Source organism: Pithys albifrons, chromosome Z (assembly GCF_047495875.1).
Source record: "Pithys albifrons albifrons isolate INPA30051 chromosome Z, PitAlb_v1, whole genome shotgun sequence".
Lineage (NCBI taxonomy): Eukaryota > Metazoa > Chordata > Aves > Passeriformes > Thamnophilidae > Pithys > Pithys albifrons.
The window spans coordinates 52,431,756-52,449,620 of NC_092497.1; the positions used below are offsets into that span (position 1 = coordinate 52,431,756).

The following is a 17,865-nucleotide window of genomic DNA, read 5'->3' on the forward strand; positions in this document are numbered from 1 at the left end:
AATCGATTTGATCCAAAAGCTCCTTTTTATTTTTTGGGGGGGTGAGGGAGGTATTTTATCATTACTGGCATCAGCCACTAGAGGGGGAACATCCTTTATATCAAATAAATCTTTTAGCCTTCAGCTATTTTTATTCCACCCACCTGTTTTGGCATTGTAGCAACATCCAGGCAGAGTCACAGGACAGGGATGGCTGCAGGAACAGCACAGAATTTGTCAGTAACACAAAACTCTGATTGTTCCCAGGTGTTGTATTTCACTACCGTGCTGCGACCAGCAGGTACACCCTGAACTTCACACAAGCCCACCAGACCTGTCGGGACAATGGTGCTGTCATGGCAAGCCCAGAGCAGCTGAAAGCAGCCTATGAAGATGGATTTGAGCAGTGTGATGCTGGCTGGGTGTCTGACCAGACTGTGAGGTGAGGTGCCTCAAAGACCCCTTGGCACAATTTCACAAAATTTATATGCTTTGCCTGCGCAGGCTTAAACTGCTCTCTTGCCCTGATGATAAATTTGACCATTTTGCATTCCAGGTATCCAATTAGGCATCCAAGAGTTGGCTGCTTTGGAGATAAAATGGGAAAGAAAGGAGTCAGAACATACGGGCGGCGCTTCCCCAATGAGACTTACGATGTGTATTGCTACGTGGAGCGCATGGAAGGTAGGATGAAAACCCCAAAAATGCTGCAGGTCCTCATGTGGAAGAGCAGAGAAATAGGAAATTCCATTTAAAATAAGTTCTGTCTCCTTTGGATCTGCAGGGAATCGCCAAATGGAGCGAACCTACAGTTTGTGGTCCAGGAGGTCTTAATTACAGGGGAGTGTGGAGCCTGCAAAGAGGCAGTCATGTTTAAAACTACTATAGTTAGTGCAGCAGATCTCACAAAAGTTGCTGCTGAAACATCTTTTTTTTTTTTTGAATGTTATAAAAGTATTTTCAAAGAAGGGCATTTAATGTCTGAGTAAATATATATGCTACATATAAATGTGTTCATGGCATAAAGTTAGGCAGATATTGAATTTCCATCTAGGTTTAATAATATCTTTTATAAAGGGGATATTTCAGCATCAAAAAGAAAAAAAGCAAAAAAAAGAAACTTTCTAGTGAGGAATCTGGACCTCCTTTAGTAAGATTTTCTGTAATTTCACAGTACAACTATAGCCTCTGGAAAATCTCCTGTTTAAGTTGCTCCTGAGAGTGATCATGGTTCTGTCACATGGTGACTATGAACAATGGATCATGTTGTGAACCCCGTGTTGTCTGGTGATCCATTTTTCGGATCTGTGATCAGGCTCTATGCAACAAAGCGTTTGATGGTAAAGATAAAAATATGATAAATTTTCCCCTAATAAGGCAGTTTAGCTTATCTCCATATTACAGGTGTGATGTTGTAATAATTTCTCATAATCTCCCTTCTGGAAGTGAATTTAACTATATCCTTTCGGTGAACCTGTAGATACACTACAGGCATCAAATATCCTTATGCTTAGACATTACTGTGACTAGTTAAATACGTAGATTTAGAATGTAAATGTTGAAATAACCTTTTATGTCCTGTAGCCCATATTTTTTTCTGGTGCAGAAATACTTTGCAACCCGGACCAAAGTACATTTTCCATTTACTGCAGTGGTCTGAGTGTGTCACACCACCTATGTCTTCACAGGCTCTTATTCCATACCAGTTTCACTGTTCTCTTCCAAAGAGACCTTGATAGCTTCTGATTAAATATCTTTGGGGATGATCCTTGGCTGTTATACACTTAATCTGATGCTCTTGCAGTCAGCAGAACCATAAATCAACCATGGCTCTGAGCAAGCCTGTCTCTGTATATGTACATTATTTGAGACACTGAATGGCAAAATTAAGGTGTTTCTTATCTCTCTTAGAGGAGAAATCTATTGGATCATGCAAAGTTTTCTCCTGTTGATGACTTAAGAGTCACTGAAATCAATAAATGTTTTAGTAGCTGAAGTTCTGGCCCAGGTTGGAGAGTTATAAACCACAAGCAACACAAGTCTTACAAAGCCTCAAAAACATATAAGCTTGAGGACTCTGAAAATATGGTGACAGAATTTTGTTAGTTTTCTTCATTTTCTTAATTTTAGTTATATCCCATTTATATCTGTCAGTGAGCAGCACCCCTGGGCATCTACAGTTCATAACACCTGATCCTCCATCAGTCCTTAATGGGGTTGAATTCTGAATCACCTCTGAATCAAGGCTGTTAAATTCAATTTGGGTCTTTCCTATCTTACAAAAAGACATTTTGACTATTTGTTTCACTCCTGCATGAAGAACAATCCCTTGTTCCTTTCCCTCTTTAAGAGCAGTGTAAGTTAACACAGAGAAGCTTTTCCTGGATGCTTGTGAGCCAGCAATTTCTCAGGGTCAAATATTCTCACTAAGCTTTCAAAAATGAAAATTAGCATAATCCCAAACTGAAATGTTTTTCACTGATGCTTGTAATCTGTGCTTGGAAAAACCTGGGACCAGACTGTGAGGCCCAAAGAGGTTGCAGTGAATGTGTGGTCTTCTTGGATGAAGATGCACATGCACAGGTTCTCAGTTTCTCATGGGCAATAATTGCTTGTTTCTTGTTATAAAATTTTATTTGCCAACACTTTAGAGCTGTCTTTCCTCTCTGGATATGCATAAATTTCTGTCCTGTTGTTGTGAGTGATGGTTTGTTTAAACAAATATCTGTTGTTGTGGCCCATCAGCTGTACTGTGACAAAGGCATCTGGTTGGATATGAAATATTCAGTATTTAAGAAATATAATGTAGGATAGAGTATTGAGGAGATTTGATCTATCAACCCAGGTGGCAATAAGCCCCTTCATTATACTGATCAGTTTTAATGCCAGATTATTATAATAGTTAGCCAAAGATACTCCTCCCATTTTTCTCCCCTGGTTGGTTTGTTTGTTTGTTTTCCTTTTTTGGTGTGATCGTAGTTTTTTTCCCATTTTCTCAGAAGCTTTGAGGTGATCTGGAATGTGGAAAGAACTTCTATGATTTCCAGAAGGAATGATGTTTATGGATATGGGGTGTAGGAATGATATAGGCATGTTATAGTGACTTTCAGAGAAGTGAAATTGCTCTGCTTGGATGAGGGGAAACAGGTGCATGAAATAGTGCAGGATAAATTATTCCTCAGTGCCTTCACAGAAACCTGAGCCTCTGAGCCAGACTCCCTTTTTAAGGTGGGTTGAAGGAGCCAGGGTGGCTTGGTCTGTACAACAGAATCAGCCTCTGTGAGAACAAAGTCTAATTTCGAATGAAAAGCTTGTCAGAAGTCACAATGCATCAGGGAATTTATAATTCAGAGCCACTCAGCCACAGAAGACAGATATTTAGACACAATGTTAGTGAAGTCACTGGAAGGTAAAGGTTGCACTAAACTAGATTGCTGTGCTAGCAGAAAACTTGCAGATTTAAGATTATGCCAAATTCCTGATTGCCCTGTCCACCAAAGGCTGACTCTGCAAGGTATGACCTTTCTCTTGTAATGATCACTCCCAATACTTGGTTCATAACAAAGGACATCCACGGCACTTAGGATAGTGTAGAGCTTGGCTTAAACATGGCTTTTCCTATGTGAATTTGAAAGCTTGTATTCATACAGCCTGTTCTCATTCAATGCCAAATCGATTAGTCCTACTTGCATGAAATAGGTCCTTATTTGGAGAGTCTGTGTCAGTGGAATGACTATTCATGGAGTAAGATGATGCTTGATTAATATCAAAATCTGGACCATAATGAGAATGTCATCATGGAAGTCATTGAGCAGTTATTGGTCTGTTGGCTGCTCTTAGTGTGTTACACAGAAGGCCATAAATGGTGATAGGAATTCTTGCAATACATTTAAAAATAAATGTGCATTGAATTTACAGTACTAGTTTGGGTATTTGCACTGAGGATTTGTAGGAGCAACTCCATTTCAGTTTTATTCATTTCTGACCATATGAAATCATGAAGTTAGCCAGAGACACGGATTTCTGCTTGAAACACAAATGATTAGCTTAAAGTAAAACCAGTTACCTAGGCTAACTCCTACCATTTCCTAGTCCTGAGGAAAGCCAGAGAGATTAAAGGCTGCACAATTCTAATTTAAATATTAAGCTTGCTAAAACTCAGAAGAATAATTATGGGAAGGATTTAAAATTTCTGTGCTCCTAGTGATAAAAAATGAGAATCTGGGAGTCAAAATATCATCAAAAGCATGTTGGGCATGGTCTCTGATTACAAACTGTTCTGCATTCTTCTTGGTTTGTCACATATTTCAGTGTATGAAGCATTAACAGAAATATTTAGGATGCTTTTTTTACTGCAGGAAATGATTTGCTATTAAAGAGTTTAAAGTGATTGAGCTGCAAAGGTTTGGATGTAACTCAGAGGTTCTCTTAACACCTCCAGCTGAAGCAGCATCAGCACCAGTGTCTGTGGAATAATCCCTTGGAGGGAGGTGGGTTGTGGGAAGGAAGGTATTCGATTCTGTCCTCAGATGAAGGTGTGAGTGGGTGATTTGACAGTGCTGTGGTGTCAGAGACAGAGACAAAATGCCAAGTGAAGGCCTGGGGGTGGGTGCTGAGCCAAGGCACAAACTACTCTGTCAGGACTGTCTTCTGGCCAAAGCCAGACAGATCCCATATCTGCCTAACAAGCCTATGACATGTGCAGATGGGGACTCATGCTAAGAAAGTTATTTTGGGGTGTCTGTGGAGAAGATTATACAGCTTCCCTTCCATTGCACCATTTCCCCCCTATGGAGAATACAGAGAATAAAAACCAAAACACTAAACCAGATGTCCTTTGAATACTTTCCATCTCCTCTCATGCGGTTTTGCCATTGTCGTGGAAATTTCTGTGGGACAGATAATGGCAATTAAATAAGTCATATTCTAAAATATGGCTTCAGGTGAGAAGTTGCTTCAGTCTTTTGGGCAGCTAAAGGTCTTCTCCAGAGTCCATTCTGATTCTGGAGCTACAACTGAGATTAGATTTTAAAAATGTGATACAGAGAAAAGGATCTTTATTATTTTTTTTCCTAGTTGAGGGCCTATGGTAGAATCACAATCTTTGCATTGGCTTATTCTGCACACTTATCCAGCCTAGGATTGTGTGGCATCATTCAGGGTCATGGATCCAAGAGTTCTCAAGAGGATTCCTATTCAACCTATGGGTTTCCACAGAATAGACTCAACACACTCAGGAGAGTTTAATTAAATTGTTGTTGATGTGTATCAAAATGAATCAACTCACTTGTTCTGACATGGAAGAGAAAGACTTCATCACCTTGTCTAGCCTGTAAGGTTGATGCTGTAAGGTTGAACCAAGCTGGTTAGGTTTTGTGGTTTTCCAGTGCTAGAAGGTGTTTTATAGTAATTAGTGACTTTGTTAAGGACATGTCTTTATTACCCTCTTGTGTCAGAGAACCAAACCTTTACACTAAAGAAAGGGAGGAGGAGGAAATGGAAATTCTTGGAACAGGTGGTCCTGAAGGTGCAAGGATAAATGCTTTAGTTCCTGACGTGTCCATGGTTCTCGTGCTTCTTCACACCCTTGATTGTGTCCTAGGAATGAAATTTTGTACAAATTCCACATTTCTGAGGAAAAAAGTCATGATGGCAATGCCTCATGGCTGCTTGAGCTTTGATCTGTCAACCATGTGGCTGTGGCCAAAGGTTTATGAGGAGCAGTAACAACAGGTTACAGCTGCAGTTGGGAAAATGTCCTTAGAATGCTCTATATAACACCAAGAAAGAGTGTATTTTGCCACTTTAAGCCATCTTTCATACCTGACCCAGGGCATCCTGATCCGCAGCTGTAATCACAGAACCCTGGAGCTCTGACAACTCCAAAAGGGCATCACTGCTTGATGAACCTGGTGGGTTCCTCTCAGAAACCACTAAGGAACAGGTCTGGGTTTCAACACAGATACATTACACTCCTAAAAAAAAAAAAAAAAAAAAAGAGAGAGCTGTCAAATTCTTAGTGGGAAATAATGTTTCTTCTCCTCAAACAAGAATGCCACCAAGGAGCAAAGATGAAAAGGCACTAGAACTTTGTTTCATTGTCTTTATTTAAAAATGCAAGAGTTAAGCATTTTTATCTATGGGAATAATTATCTTTTTCTGTCTTTAATACCCCTCTTGGTATGTTAATGTCTGTCTTTAACTGACACTGAAGGTAGTGGAGGCTGTGGAATCTGAGCACCTTAATCCAAGGTAAAGCTCATGAACACCAAATCGCAGATGGGACAGTAATAATCACAGAATAATTAAGGCTGGAAAAGACCTTTAAGATCATCAAGTCCAACTATCAACCCAGCACCACCACTATGTTCACCATTAAACCATGTCCTGCTGAAGGCTCATGATGCTCTTAGAGAACAAAATGGGAGAAAAGACTAAAATACTTCAAATCTTGTTTGCCATTCCCTCACATGAAGTGGGTAATAGCAAGGACACTGCACAGTTGGTTGACCAGTCAGCATCTACATCAGTTGGTCAAAACCAGATGTGTCAAAAGCATTCAGTAGGAGATTTCTGTGAAAAAAAGTACTGCTGAGGTTTGTGCTGAGGTCATGCCTCCAGATGCATCATCTCTACCCCACCAATACATGTGAGTTGACCCTGGCCAAGGTTTGAGCCTGCCCTTTTTTCCATCTTGCTTTTAAGATGTGTGATTCATGAAATTCACATCTAGAAACATGCCCATCTCAGTGAGGCACCTCCTGATGGGAGAGAGTAAGGAATGAAACTTATTTTGGAGCCGGCTGAGAAGTCAGCAGATGTTAAACTTCTTCTTTGGAGATTGTAGTGAATCAGCTCTTGCCTTCCAGAGAAAAACTTGGTTTCTCATCTGCCTTGATATATTGGAAAGGGATGGAAAAAGGGTGGCTTTCATCAGGATCTGTTTTAACCAAGCACAAGAAGCACATGTAACAGGAAAATCCTGGGGATTTTTCCAGTGCTCTGGCGGCTGAGGCTGGTCCATGAGGCTGAATTTTGGTTTTAGGTAGGAGCCAGCAATAATACACATTACATTATTGTCTGCAGCCTAAACACTGCCAGGTTCTCCATCTCACCCCCTGGTACTGCAGGACTGGTTTTTCCTCATATGCTGGTCTAAGCCCTGGGGTTTGCCTGCATAATTTTTTTGAGTTGCTTGGAGTGTACTCCAGCTATAAAAACATTTGCTTTTAGCATGCACAGAATTGAATCTGCCCTGCTTGGTGCTGGTGGCTATGTCATTTGTTGATTGACCAGACAAATTTTCTCTCTTAATTTCCTTGTTTTCAGTGTTTTGGCTGGGAAATTGAGGTGCTTTCAGTCATCATAATGAAAACACTTCATAGAGTATGACAGGATCAGTCCTTCTGCTAAATGTGGAACCTGCTCTGCTCTCAAAAATGGGAGCAAATTTTAGAGATTGCAAGGATTAAATACATTTTATTAGCTCTAGCATTGTTTTTCTTGCTTTTGAGAGGAAGTTTCTGTACAAGGGTCAAGCTTGTTCTCTGTGGTAGTTTAGGGGAGTGAGGATGTTTCAGCCGTGTGGTGAAAGTGAATACACTCGAGTTAAAAAACATATTTTTTTTCCTTTTGGTAAAGTGGTTTCAAAAGATTGCAGGACCACTTCTAAGTGTTTCTGGATTTATAGTGCAAGGACGACCCTTATTAAAGTCTTGCTTTGTTTATCAAATTTCATTCCAGCAATTATGCACATTAGGTGCACTCAATCAGACAGAAATTTAATTTATTTTCGAACTGGACAGACAAATTGTAGAGTTCTAGAGCAAATGACCGGTATTTGGAATCTGACTTTTGCACTTTACTTGTTTTTTAAAAAAACAATAAAGGTGGAATCACAGAAAAACACTCTTTAACTATGGCAATTACAAGGTGCCATGTTTTAACACCTTTACCCTTTATCTTATCCCCAGCATTCCTGAAATAAATGAGTATTTACCTGGTATGTGATTGAATTTTGCTGATTTCTCTGCTACCTTTTTGCCTTCTTTGTGAGTTTATTGACACCAATTCTTTAATATATCAATTAGGTGGCAAATAGTTTGGATTTCACCTGTTGGATTGTTCTGGTTAGGATGCATTTTTCCTTAGACACATGGGGTTTTTATTATTTTGTTCTTTTTTGTAAAAGAACCTTGACAAAGATAGTATCTGTATAACTGCTGCTGACTTCTAAGAGATGAACAAAATAAATATGTGTGGGGTCAGTAGAATAGATTCAATACAAGGAAAGATATGCCACCCATCTTTTACATTTACAGGATTATCAATATTGAATATACAGGCAAACTCCAAGGCAAATCTGAGGCAGATTTCCATATGAAAATGCTGTTGTACAACTTGGAGAAGTAATTTCTTTGCAAAGTGACCTCTCTGAAAGAACCTTGCCTTCTGAAATCTTATAGTAAGACACAACCATTCAGTAACTGAGTGCAGATAACAGCCCAGAGGAATAAATGACACTAACATTAGTGGTGCTATGCACTAGCTTCATTTGGAGCCAGTGATCCAGATCAGCTGATGGACAAATTGCTTTTCTAGTAATCCTTCATGTTTGCCCATTTTCCTGTCTATTCAATAAGATTCGCCCAGAAGGAATGTTGTGGGGTTTTCTGACATCATTTAGTTCTTGATCCATTTTTGTGTAGAACTTATGACAATTCATTACTTTTCTTTACCTGTCTTATTTTCTTATATACTTGAACCAATATCTGCTATATAATCGCAGTTTAATTGCATTTTAACTGCTGATTTTCATACACAACATGGTTGCTGTGAGAGAGGATCAGTGAATAGTATTCAGAGAGGCCTTTATTTGCCCCATTGCTTCCTGATACTGCTATTGGGACAGGATTGTGGGATAACAGCATCTATCACTCTGTGCTGGCCATGACACCAGAGCTGGTATGCACATGCAGAAAAAGCTGCCTTTGGCGAAGGGTTTAATAAAAAAAAAAATCCTTATCTGTGTGGTCTAAAGAGCTGAATGAAGCATTCTCGTGCTCCTGAGGATGAATGGTTCTTTGCTTTCCCTCCCTGGCCCTCTCCAATAGATGTGCTCTGTCCCTTTACCTCCAAGTTGGGAGCTCCACACAACATGTGTAAAGAAACTTATACTATGGAATTGGTATCACAGCTGTAATAACAAATCAGAGTTTCTACCTGGGAGGAAAATGAAAGTTGGCATATTGCCTCCTTTCACACTTGCATTCCTTTCAGTCCCCAAACAAGCATAATATTGATGTGAATGCAGCTGCTTGGGGTGATGTAGTTTCTGTCTGAATTTTTCTGGGTTCCCTTCAGACTAGCGCAGGGCAAGACAGATTGCATGACCAGTATGAAAAAGCAGTGCCCTCCTGCAACAGTGGCTGCTGTGTTTGGGCCTGGTCCAGCTGAGGAAGGGAACTGCTGTCTTGTAGCAAATATTTCAAATTTTGCGCTGTTGATTTTAAAATACTGATTTTAGGTCTCATTGTCTGAAGTCTGAGCAGAAACTAGGAAAGAGTCAGTTTACTGCTCCATTCCCAGGACATGAACATTAAAGCCTTGATTTTTGTTTTCTCTTGCAGTGTTTGGGCTAATGAGGCAACCCAAGACAACTGCACAATGGTGATTTAGCTTAGAAGTAAAATATTACATGTGCTTTTTGATTTGTTTCAGTTTCCAGCTGAGACAGCTATTACTTACAAACTGTTATTCCATGGAAGCTGAACCATACCAACAACATTCTAGACTAATTCAGCTTTTCTTCACACAGAAAGGGCTTTGTGCATGAAACACATCTGTTTCTTTTCCCCACCTTTGTTTCCCTTCCATTGCAAGGTGAAGGCTGGTGGAAATCAGACATTAGAAGCTGTTCTGGGGCAGCCAGTCCAGAACATTTGTTATTTTTCTGTTTTGGTGTCTCAAGTGAGATTCTATTGGTGACTAAAAAGGTCAGGTAAGAGGCTTGCAGATGTAAAAGATTTGTTTTACAGAGAAAGTAAATTCTGTTGAGCTGGGTTTCATTAGCTTGTTGAGCTGCAAAGTCTAACAGAGGGCACAGGGGAGCTTTAGGGACCAAGGGAGAGACTCAGAGTCCAACCACTGTACACTTAATGATGTACAGGTTGCTTGGAAATGTTCAGGTTAATTTTCAAACTCATATGTGAGACATTTGGTTTTCGACTATCTGACTGTTTTTTTTCTTTTAAGGAAAGAGATATTTGGGATAAAAACCCCAACCTTGCAGGATGCTACATGGAGGAAGGGGTTGTTTAGCCTGGAGAAGAGGAGGCTTAGAGGTGAAGGGAAGTTCTGGCCAGGTGGGGGTTGGTCTCTTCTCCCAGGCACTCAGCAATAGGACAAGGGGGCACGATGGGCTCAAGCTTTGCCAGGGGAAATTGAAGTTGGAGAGCAGAAAAAAATTCTTTGCAGAGAGAGTGCTCAGGCATTGGAATGAGCTGCCCAGAGAGGAGGTGGATTCCCCATCCCTGGAGGTTTTTAAACTGAGCTTGGACATGGCACTGAGTGATCTCGGCAGTCTTTTCCAATGCAATCCATTCTATGATTCTATAATCTTCATTGATGGAATGTGCCACTCAGTGTTTGCTACTTTTCTTTCCCCAGACGAAGTGGTTCACGTCTCAGCACCCGAGAAGTTCACCTTTGAGGAAGCTCAGGAGCTGTGCCGGGACAGAGGGGGTGTCCTGGCCTCTGTGGGGAACCTGTACGTGGCCTGGAGGAACGGCTTTGACCAGTGTGACTACGGGTGGCTGGCAGACGGCAGCGTGCGATACCCGGCCTCGGTGGCACGGCCGCAGTGCGGAGGAGGGCTGCTCGGGGTGAGAACCCTGTATCGCTATGAGAACCAGACAGGCTTCCCCTACCCACATAGCAAGTTTGATGCCTACTGCTATGAACGTAAGCAGGTTTTTTTTCCATCATCATTTTCGGTGTGCTTGTTTCCTTTAATACGTGTGTTCTGTTTTGGTTCTTACCGTGCAGGTTTTTGTTTTTTTTTTTTTTTAAATTGGTTTATCACCATGGCTTTGCCAAAAAAAAGAAAAAAAAAGCTAGGCTAAAACAAATGTCTTAAAGTAACATTGGCACATGAAGATAGGCTAAGTTTTAAGGTAAGATTTCAGCCTTAGCAGCATTTTTACACACTGACAGTCACCCTGAGCCTGTGGATGCTCCATATTTTGTGCAGCTTGGTATCTTTGTGTTGTATCAATGAACATGAGACATATCAGACATTCAAAGCCCCACCTGGATGTGTTCCTGTGTCACCTGCTCCAGGTGACCCTGCCTTGTCAGGGCCTTGGACTGGGTGATCTCCAGAGGTCCCTTCTTACCCCAGCTGCTCTGTGGTTCTGTGATAAGAACTGAAGAATTGTTCATTTTCACCAGGTGGATGATTGTCATCTAACTCATGCTTTCTCTCCAGTGATGGCTTTTTGCAGGCTGTGTACAAGCCTGGTCACTTTCAGGTCTCTGAGATGCCTCCAATTTTGGGGCTGTCTCTGGATCCCAGACACTTTCTCTCATCATTTTCTTTCTCTTGATCTGTGTTTCACATCCCAGTAGATTGTCTACACTTACTGTTGCTTGTTTCCCTGCTGGTGTTTTCAGAGGCCCATCAAGCACTTGCCACATTCACATGGTAGAATCTAATTTGCGTCAATCTAAGCCAGATGTCCTCCTCACCTGCCAGCTTTCCTTTGGGGTTCAGTATTCCTTTAACCTTATCTATCCTCACTGCCAACTGCCTGGCTCTGCTATTATGGTGCAGCCTATCCTCGCACAGGTTCCTGTTGTTCCAAGAGGTTCACCAGATTCCCAGCTGAATATCCTGCTTCCCTCAGCAGCACAGGAGGTTGGACGGCTCAGCACTTCTCCTGCAGTCCTCTCTGTTCCAGGAAGTTCCTGTGGTTGCAAAAAGCACAACTGACATTAATGTTGGGTTGAGTTAAAAGTGCAAAACTTTGTTGTAACTATGAATATCTAGGTTTTTTTGGACTCCGTCCTGTGACTCTTAACTCAGAACTGCTTGAAATGTGCAGCTTGTACCATCTCCATTCTTGTGGATCATGAACCAACTGCAGCTGCAGATCTTTCCAGCTCAGGCATTGAAGACCCATTTATGAACAAATCTTACTGCCTGAGAACAAATCCCAACATCTGTTACAGTCTGGCTCTTCTCAGACACTGTTGGTTTGTTGTTTTAATTTTCCTTTATAGTTTGTGGGTATGGTGTTCCAAAACTGCATGTGGAAGTAGTCCTAATGGATTTCAAGGGAACTGCCCACAGGAAAAAGGACTTAGTTAAGTTCAGCAGTCTGTGCTTGATTCTGCAGAGCAGAGTTTTGTCATATCACTCCTTCTGTTCCTCCTCCAAATTGTTTATGATCTGTTTAAAGTGTTGTGGATAAAGCAGACCTTAATGGGGGTGAATTTCATCAGTCCTGTAAAAGACTCGAGTAAGAACTAGACACTTTGTCTGTAACCTAGTCTTTTGTTAGGACAAATTCCAATTTTCTATTTGTTTTTGGGAATTTCACCCCTTTAAAGCAACGTGTGCCTTTACTATGTTTTTTTCCCAGAAGTTTTAATTAACAAGTTTTTGTATCACATCATTTGTTCTTAAAACAACCTTGATAAGTATTGGGTTGTTGCCTTTTGTGTAACTGCTTTTTCTGCAAACTCTTGCCCTTGATACATGAAAAATAAATATTTCATCACTTTGCAACCCAGGAAGTAGACAATCTAGAACTATCAACCCTTCTACAAGACAAAATAAGACTGAAAAGGACCAACACAATTTGGTAGAGAGTGAGCTGCTCTCTAGCAATTTTAATTACAAGCAAGATTACATCACAATTAATTAAATGCTGCTACCTAGATGACTCAGGCTTTGCCACATAGATATGGTTTATGTAGAGAAATGCAGGAGTGTAACTCTGTGCCCTCCTCCAGGGTGCCTGTCTGCTGCATATTTCAGGAGTTACTGAAAGCTCTCTCCCTCTCTCAGAAGGTGCTTGGGTTCCCACAGGAACCAGCTGTGACTCCTCACTGCTTTTGCTAAAAGATTTATGCACGTGGTGAGTAATGAGACTCGCTTCCCAGCATCTTGCTCTTTCACATCTCCAGCAGCTGTCTGATGCAGTGGCTTTAGAGTGAGTCACTCTCTCCCATTGCAGCCTTGGAGCCAGTCCCTCTTTTGGGGCAGAAAAAGGGAGAAGATGAACAAAAAAGGTCCTGTGTGAAAGCAGGAAGCTTGAATTTAAAGTCTTTGTTTCAAACCATCATTTGTGTGGAAGTGTCTTCTGAATTTTTCCATTATCTCTGTTTCAAAGTTTCAGTGCTTTAGTCCATCCCAAAATCCACCATCCCCCAGCTTAGGCTGCTTTAGGTGGATGTGAAGCTTTTACACAGCAATTCCCACCATGCCTGACAACAAAACAATGCTCCTCAAGCCCTTGACTGTCTGTGTAACTCCAACCCAGTGCTCACAGCCCTTAATTATGTGCCTCACATTGCATTGCTTTGTTTTCCTCATCACCTGAACACCCAGTTACACCACAACAGAGTCTGGCAAACCAGGCACCTTTTCTAGTCATCACAAGGACAAATCATGTCCTTAAGAAAGGGGATATAGAATCATAGAATCGATTGGGTTGGAAAAGGCCTCTGAGATCATCGAGTCCAACCCTTGGTCCAACTCCAGTCCATTTACCAGATCATGGCACTCAGCACCATGTCCAGTCTGCATTTAAAAATCTTCAGGGATGGTGAATCCACCCCCTCTCTGGGCAGCCCATTCCAATGCCTGAGCACTCTCTCTGCAAAGAATTTTTTTCAGCTCTCCAACTTCAATTTCCCCTGGCAGAGCTTGAGCCCATCGTGCCCCCTTGTCCTATTGCTGAGTGCCTGGGAGAAGAGACCAACCCCCACCTGGCCAGAACTTCCCTTCAGGGAGTTCCAGACAGTGCTGAAGTCACCTCTGAGCCTCCTCTTTTCCAGGCTAAACACCCCCAGCTCCCTCAGCCTCTCCCCATAGGGCTTGTGCTCCACTCCCTTCACCAGCCTTGTTGCTCTTCTCTGGACTCGCTCCAGCACCTCAATATCCTTTCTGAACTGAGGGGCCCAGAACTGAACACAACACTCAAGGTGTGACCTCCCCAAGGCAGAGGCCAGGGGAAGGGTCACTGCCCTGGGCCTGCTGGCCACGCTAGTTTGGATCCAGGCCAGGATCCCCTTGGCCTTCTTGGCCACCTGGGCACACTGTTGGCTCCTGTTGAGCTTCCTGTCAATTAGTACCCCAAGGTCCCTTTCTGCCTGGCTGCTCTCCAGCCACTCTGTGCCCAGCCTGGAGCACTGCAGGGGGTTGTTGTGGCCAAAGGGCAGGACCTGCACTTGGCCTTATTGAACCTCATCCCATTGGAATCAGCCCATCTCTCCAGTCTATCCAGATCCCTCTGCAGAGCCCTCCTGCCTTCCAGCAGGTCGACACTCCCTCCCAACTTGGTGTCATCAGCAAATTTGCTGATGATGGACTCAATCCCCTCATCCAAATCATCAATAAAGATGTTAAACAGGACTGGACCCAACACAGACCCCTGGGGAACACCACTGGACACAGCCCTGTTCACCAGCACTCTCTGGGCCCTCCAGCCAGCTCCTAATCCAGGAGAGGGTACACTTGTCCAAGCCATGGGCTACCAGCTTTTCCAGGAGTATATTATGGGAGACAGTGTCAAAGGCCTTGCTGAAGTTCAGATAGACCATCTCCTTCTTCATCCTTGCTTGACTCTTCACACCTATTGTGTGATTAAAAGTCTCTTTGGCAGGAAATCTCAAAATATTAATTTTAATTTTGGAAAGAAACTTCAATCCATATTTTGAATGATTCACTTAATTTTAAAAAACTAATCATATTTATTAAAATACATAAAAAATCCAGGAAGTAAATTCAATTTAAAAATGATGTGCACCAGTTTCAGTAAAGCAACCAACCTGGACAATTTTTAACAGTACAGTTAAGTTCAGGATTTTAACTTCATCAGTGTTTTGGTTACAAAATTGCATTGTATGAACTGTCTTGACTTTATGAAAATAAGAGTGGCCCAGACTAATAATACATGATTTAAAATCAAAAAGTCTTGTTAAAAAAACCTGAAACATTCTTCCCTTTGATCACAAGTGCTTTTCACTCTGCAGAAACCACATGGCTTTGAGTTTCTGAAACATTATCTGTGTGTTTCATTTCATCCCTCAGAGGCTTTTGCCAGACCTTCTATTTCTTTTTTTTTTTAATTTTTTTTCCTTAGAGTTACCTAATCATGCATCTGATGAGGCCTGAAAATGTTTCAGTTTAGACACATGATTAATTACTTGCAGCTTCTTGGAGGCATCATCAGAGAGAAAGTTTTTCAAGTGTTAACATAAAGGGATTAAAATATATGAACATATTTATCTTTTTTTTACGGAAAAGTAGAACAACTGTGCTGAGCACTTATGCTGGTTTGTAAGAGTTTAAACATTTTATCATTAAAAGAATCCTTTTAAATAGGTGCCTATTGAATTTTTAGTTCCTGCATAGAGCCATAAAGTATTTATTTAATCCCATCCCTCAGCCTCCCAGCCTCCCCACACCTGTTTCACTGGACTGTGTTTCAGCTGACTTTGGATGGGCTATTTTATTCTACAGCATCTGCAGAACAAATTGCCCTCCAGAAATGTACTAATAAAAATGTGTGCAGGGTTTTTTTTCTTACATACCTGCAGCAAAACAGAACTTGATGAGCTTCATACACAGAGGTGGCTGAATTTTTTAAACGTAAGTCCCCATTTTGCTGAGAAACATTGATTTATGAATTCTTTCACAGACCTGTATTGATCTTGGCAAATCTTTCAGCAAAACATTTTTTGCTCGACTCAAAACACGTGTTGACCATTTTGCTCTGGATTTGTCCCATTTTGTCTCACATTTTACTCTTTCATTTTGACTCAGTTTCACACACCTTTATTGTTTCTCTTTGGTTATACCACTTTGGTTTGGCACTACAGTTTAATTTTAGCTGGAGATTGGAAAATTCCAGTTCTGGGGTGGTGTTGCCTGTGTGTTTTCCTTGGGAATGAGTCCATGTTGTCCTGATTTTACAGAAGAAATATAGGAAATTATGATCTCCATAATATGGAGCCCCTGTTTTGAAGGTCCTACAGCAGGAGCCACCACAACTGCAGGTAAAGCCTCGGGAAATATCCACAGTGCTCTGCCTGTCCAGAAGCAGGAAGGACAAGACTTTTAGGCACAGCTCAAAAACTGGCAAAAGAAACCTTGCCTTCCCCTTTACTGCATGTGACAGCTTGGAAAACTTTGAATAACTGGGCAGTTCTGTCCTTCTCCAGAGCAACCGTCGGTAGCTGCGTGTCCCAGCTATTTCCTGGATGAGGGAATTATTTCCAGGCTGATGTCAGGGACTGCCTTATGGGAGATCTGTGCATTTTTGATCAGCTTGGAAGCAACCACAAAACAATGAAGACATAGGGCGTGGTGACACCCAGGGAGCAAAACTGCCAATCTGAGGAGAGAAGGAAAACCAAAAGAGGAAGATTTATCTTGGGTGAAAGGCAGTGCTGTGCTGGACACAATAAAGCCCGTGTGCTCCACTTTACAGCTCAGTATCAGAATGAGCAGATGCCTTGGAGCAGCCAAGCCCCTTAAGGCCATGGCATTGCCACAGTGTGTACAAGGCTTTGGCTCTGCTCTGGCTGCCTTTCTCCTCTGTGAAGGTGAAGCTATGCAAAGGGATTAAGCTGCTTTACTGAGGCAGCTACTGCCAGATAACAATAGCCCAGACTTTTATTATTTTCCTAAGAAGGTAGATCTCTGTGCTTCTCTAAGATATGCAGTTTATCAAGTCCTGCTTAGCTGCAGAGATCCACAGTAATATCTTGAACCAGGTGTGGGAGTGTGGTAGTTTTAAAATAAATCCCTGAAGGTCCCTGCTGGGTTTATAGCAACAGGCAAACAAGGCAGAGGCTGCACACACTGATGGCTCACTGCAGGTTTCTTACCCCACTCTGCCTCAGGATTTTAGGAAGTCAGCCAGGCTGTGCTGAAAACTGCAAGATCTCCATGCACTTCAAATAACTGTGCTAAAACATCTAACTAGTTCCTCACCCCAAGAAGGAGGTGGTTGGGTGCAGCTTCTAAATGCTGTGTAATGTAGGAACACAGTAAACCCAATTTATCAATGTAACTGATGTGTGTGTGGAGCTACTGAGAGCCTTGGGAGGTGAAGCTTGAGGAGGAGATGCTCCTTTTGCCAGAGTAAGAGAACTTGCATTTGTCTGAGTGATTCAGAACTGGGTGCTTTTAGAATAACCTCTAAGTGCAAACCCTGTGGCCAGAGGGAGAGAAGAAAGAGAGGAAGACACAGTTGGTGGAAGCATTTTCATTTCATTTCCTCAGGTCATTGAATGGGTCACATAACAAGGGCAGGATTATGAGCAACAAGGTGAAGAAGTAAAAGATCTATCCCTTTAAATGTGTTCATGTGCAGGAAAGATAAACTGGTGTTGCTCTTTGCTCACAGTTGGAGGGATTGGACATCACTTATGGGACATGTGGGTGATTTTTCTCCTCTTACACCAGGTGGAGAAAATAAAGTACCAAGAATTTTGCTGTCAGTTTTCTTGCCTAAGTGACAGTCTTGGCTCTTTTTGTCCTTCAATTGTTCTTTTGTGGTCATGAAGCAAAGATTATTGCTTTTATTTGGTGCTGGCATACATATTTAATTAGGAAGAGCTGACTAAAAATGTTTGCTGAGGGTTTTTTGT

General features: G+C 41.7%; 1 protein-coding gene across 2 annotated transcripts in view; it reads left to right on the forward strand.

Moving 5' to 3' along the window:
- The window catches only part of VCAN (versican), a 104,235-nt gene that overhangs the window by 25,995 nt on the left and 60,375 nt on the right, over positions 1 to 17,865 (forward strand). For both annotated transcript variants that reach the window (XM_071580710.1, XM_071580711.1), the window contains exons 4-6: positions 247 to 421; positions 536 to 663; positions 10,648 to 10,941. In XM_071580710.1, coding sequence (XP_071436811.1) covers positions 247 to 421; positions 536 to 663; positions 10,648 to 10,941 — 597 coding nt within the window. The remainder of the gene's footprint in view (positions 1 to 246; positions 422 to 535; positions 664 to 10,647; positions 10,942 to 17,865) is intronic.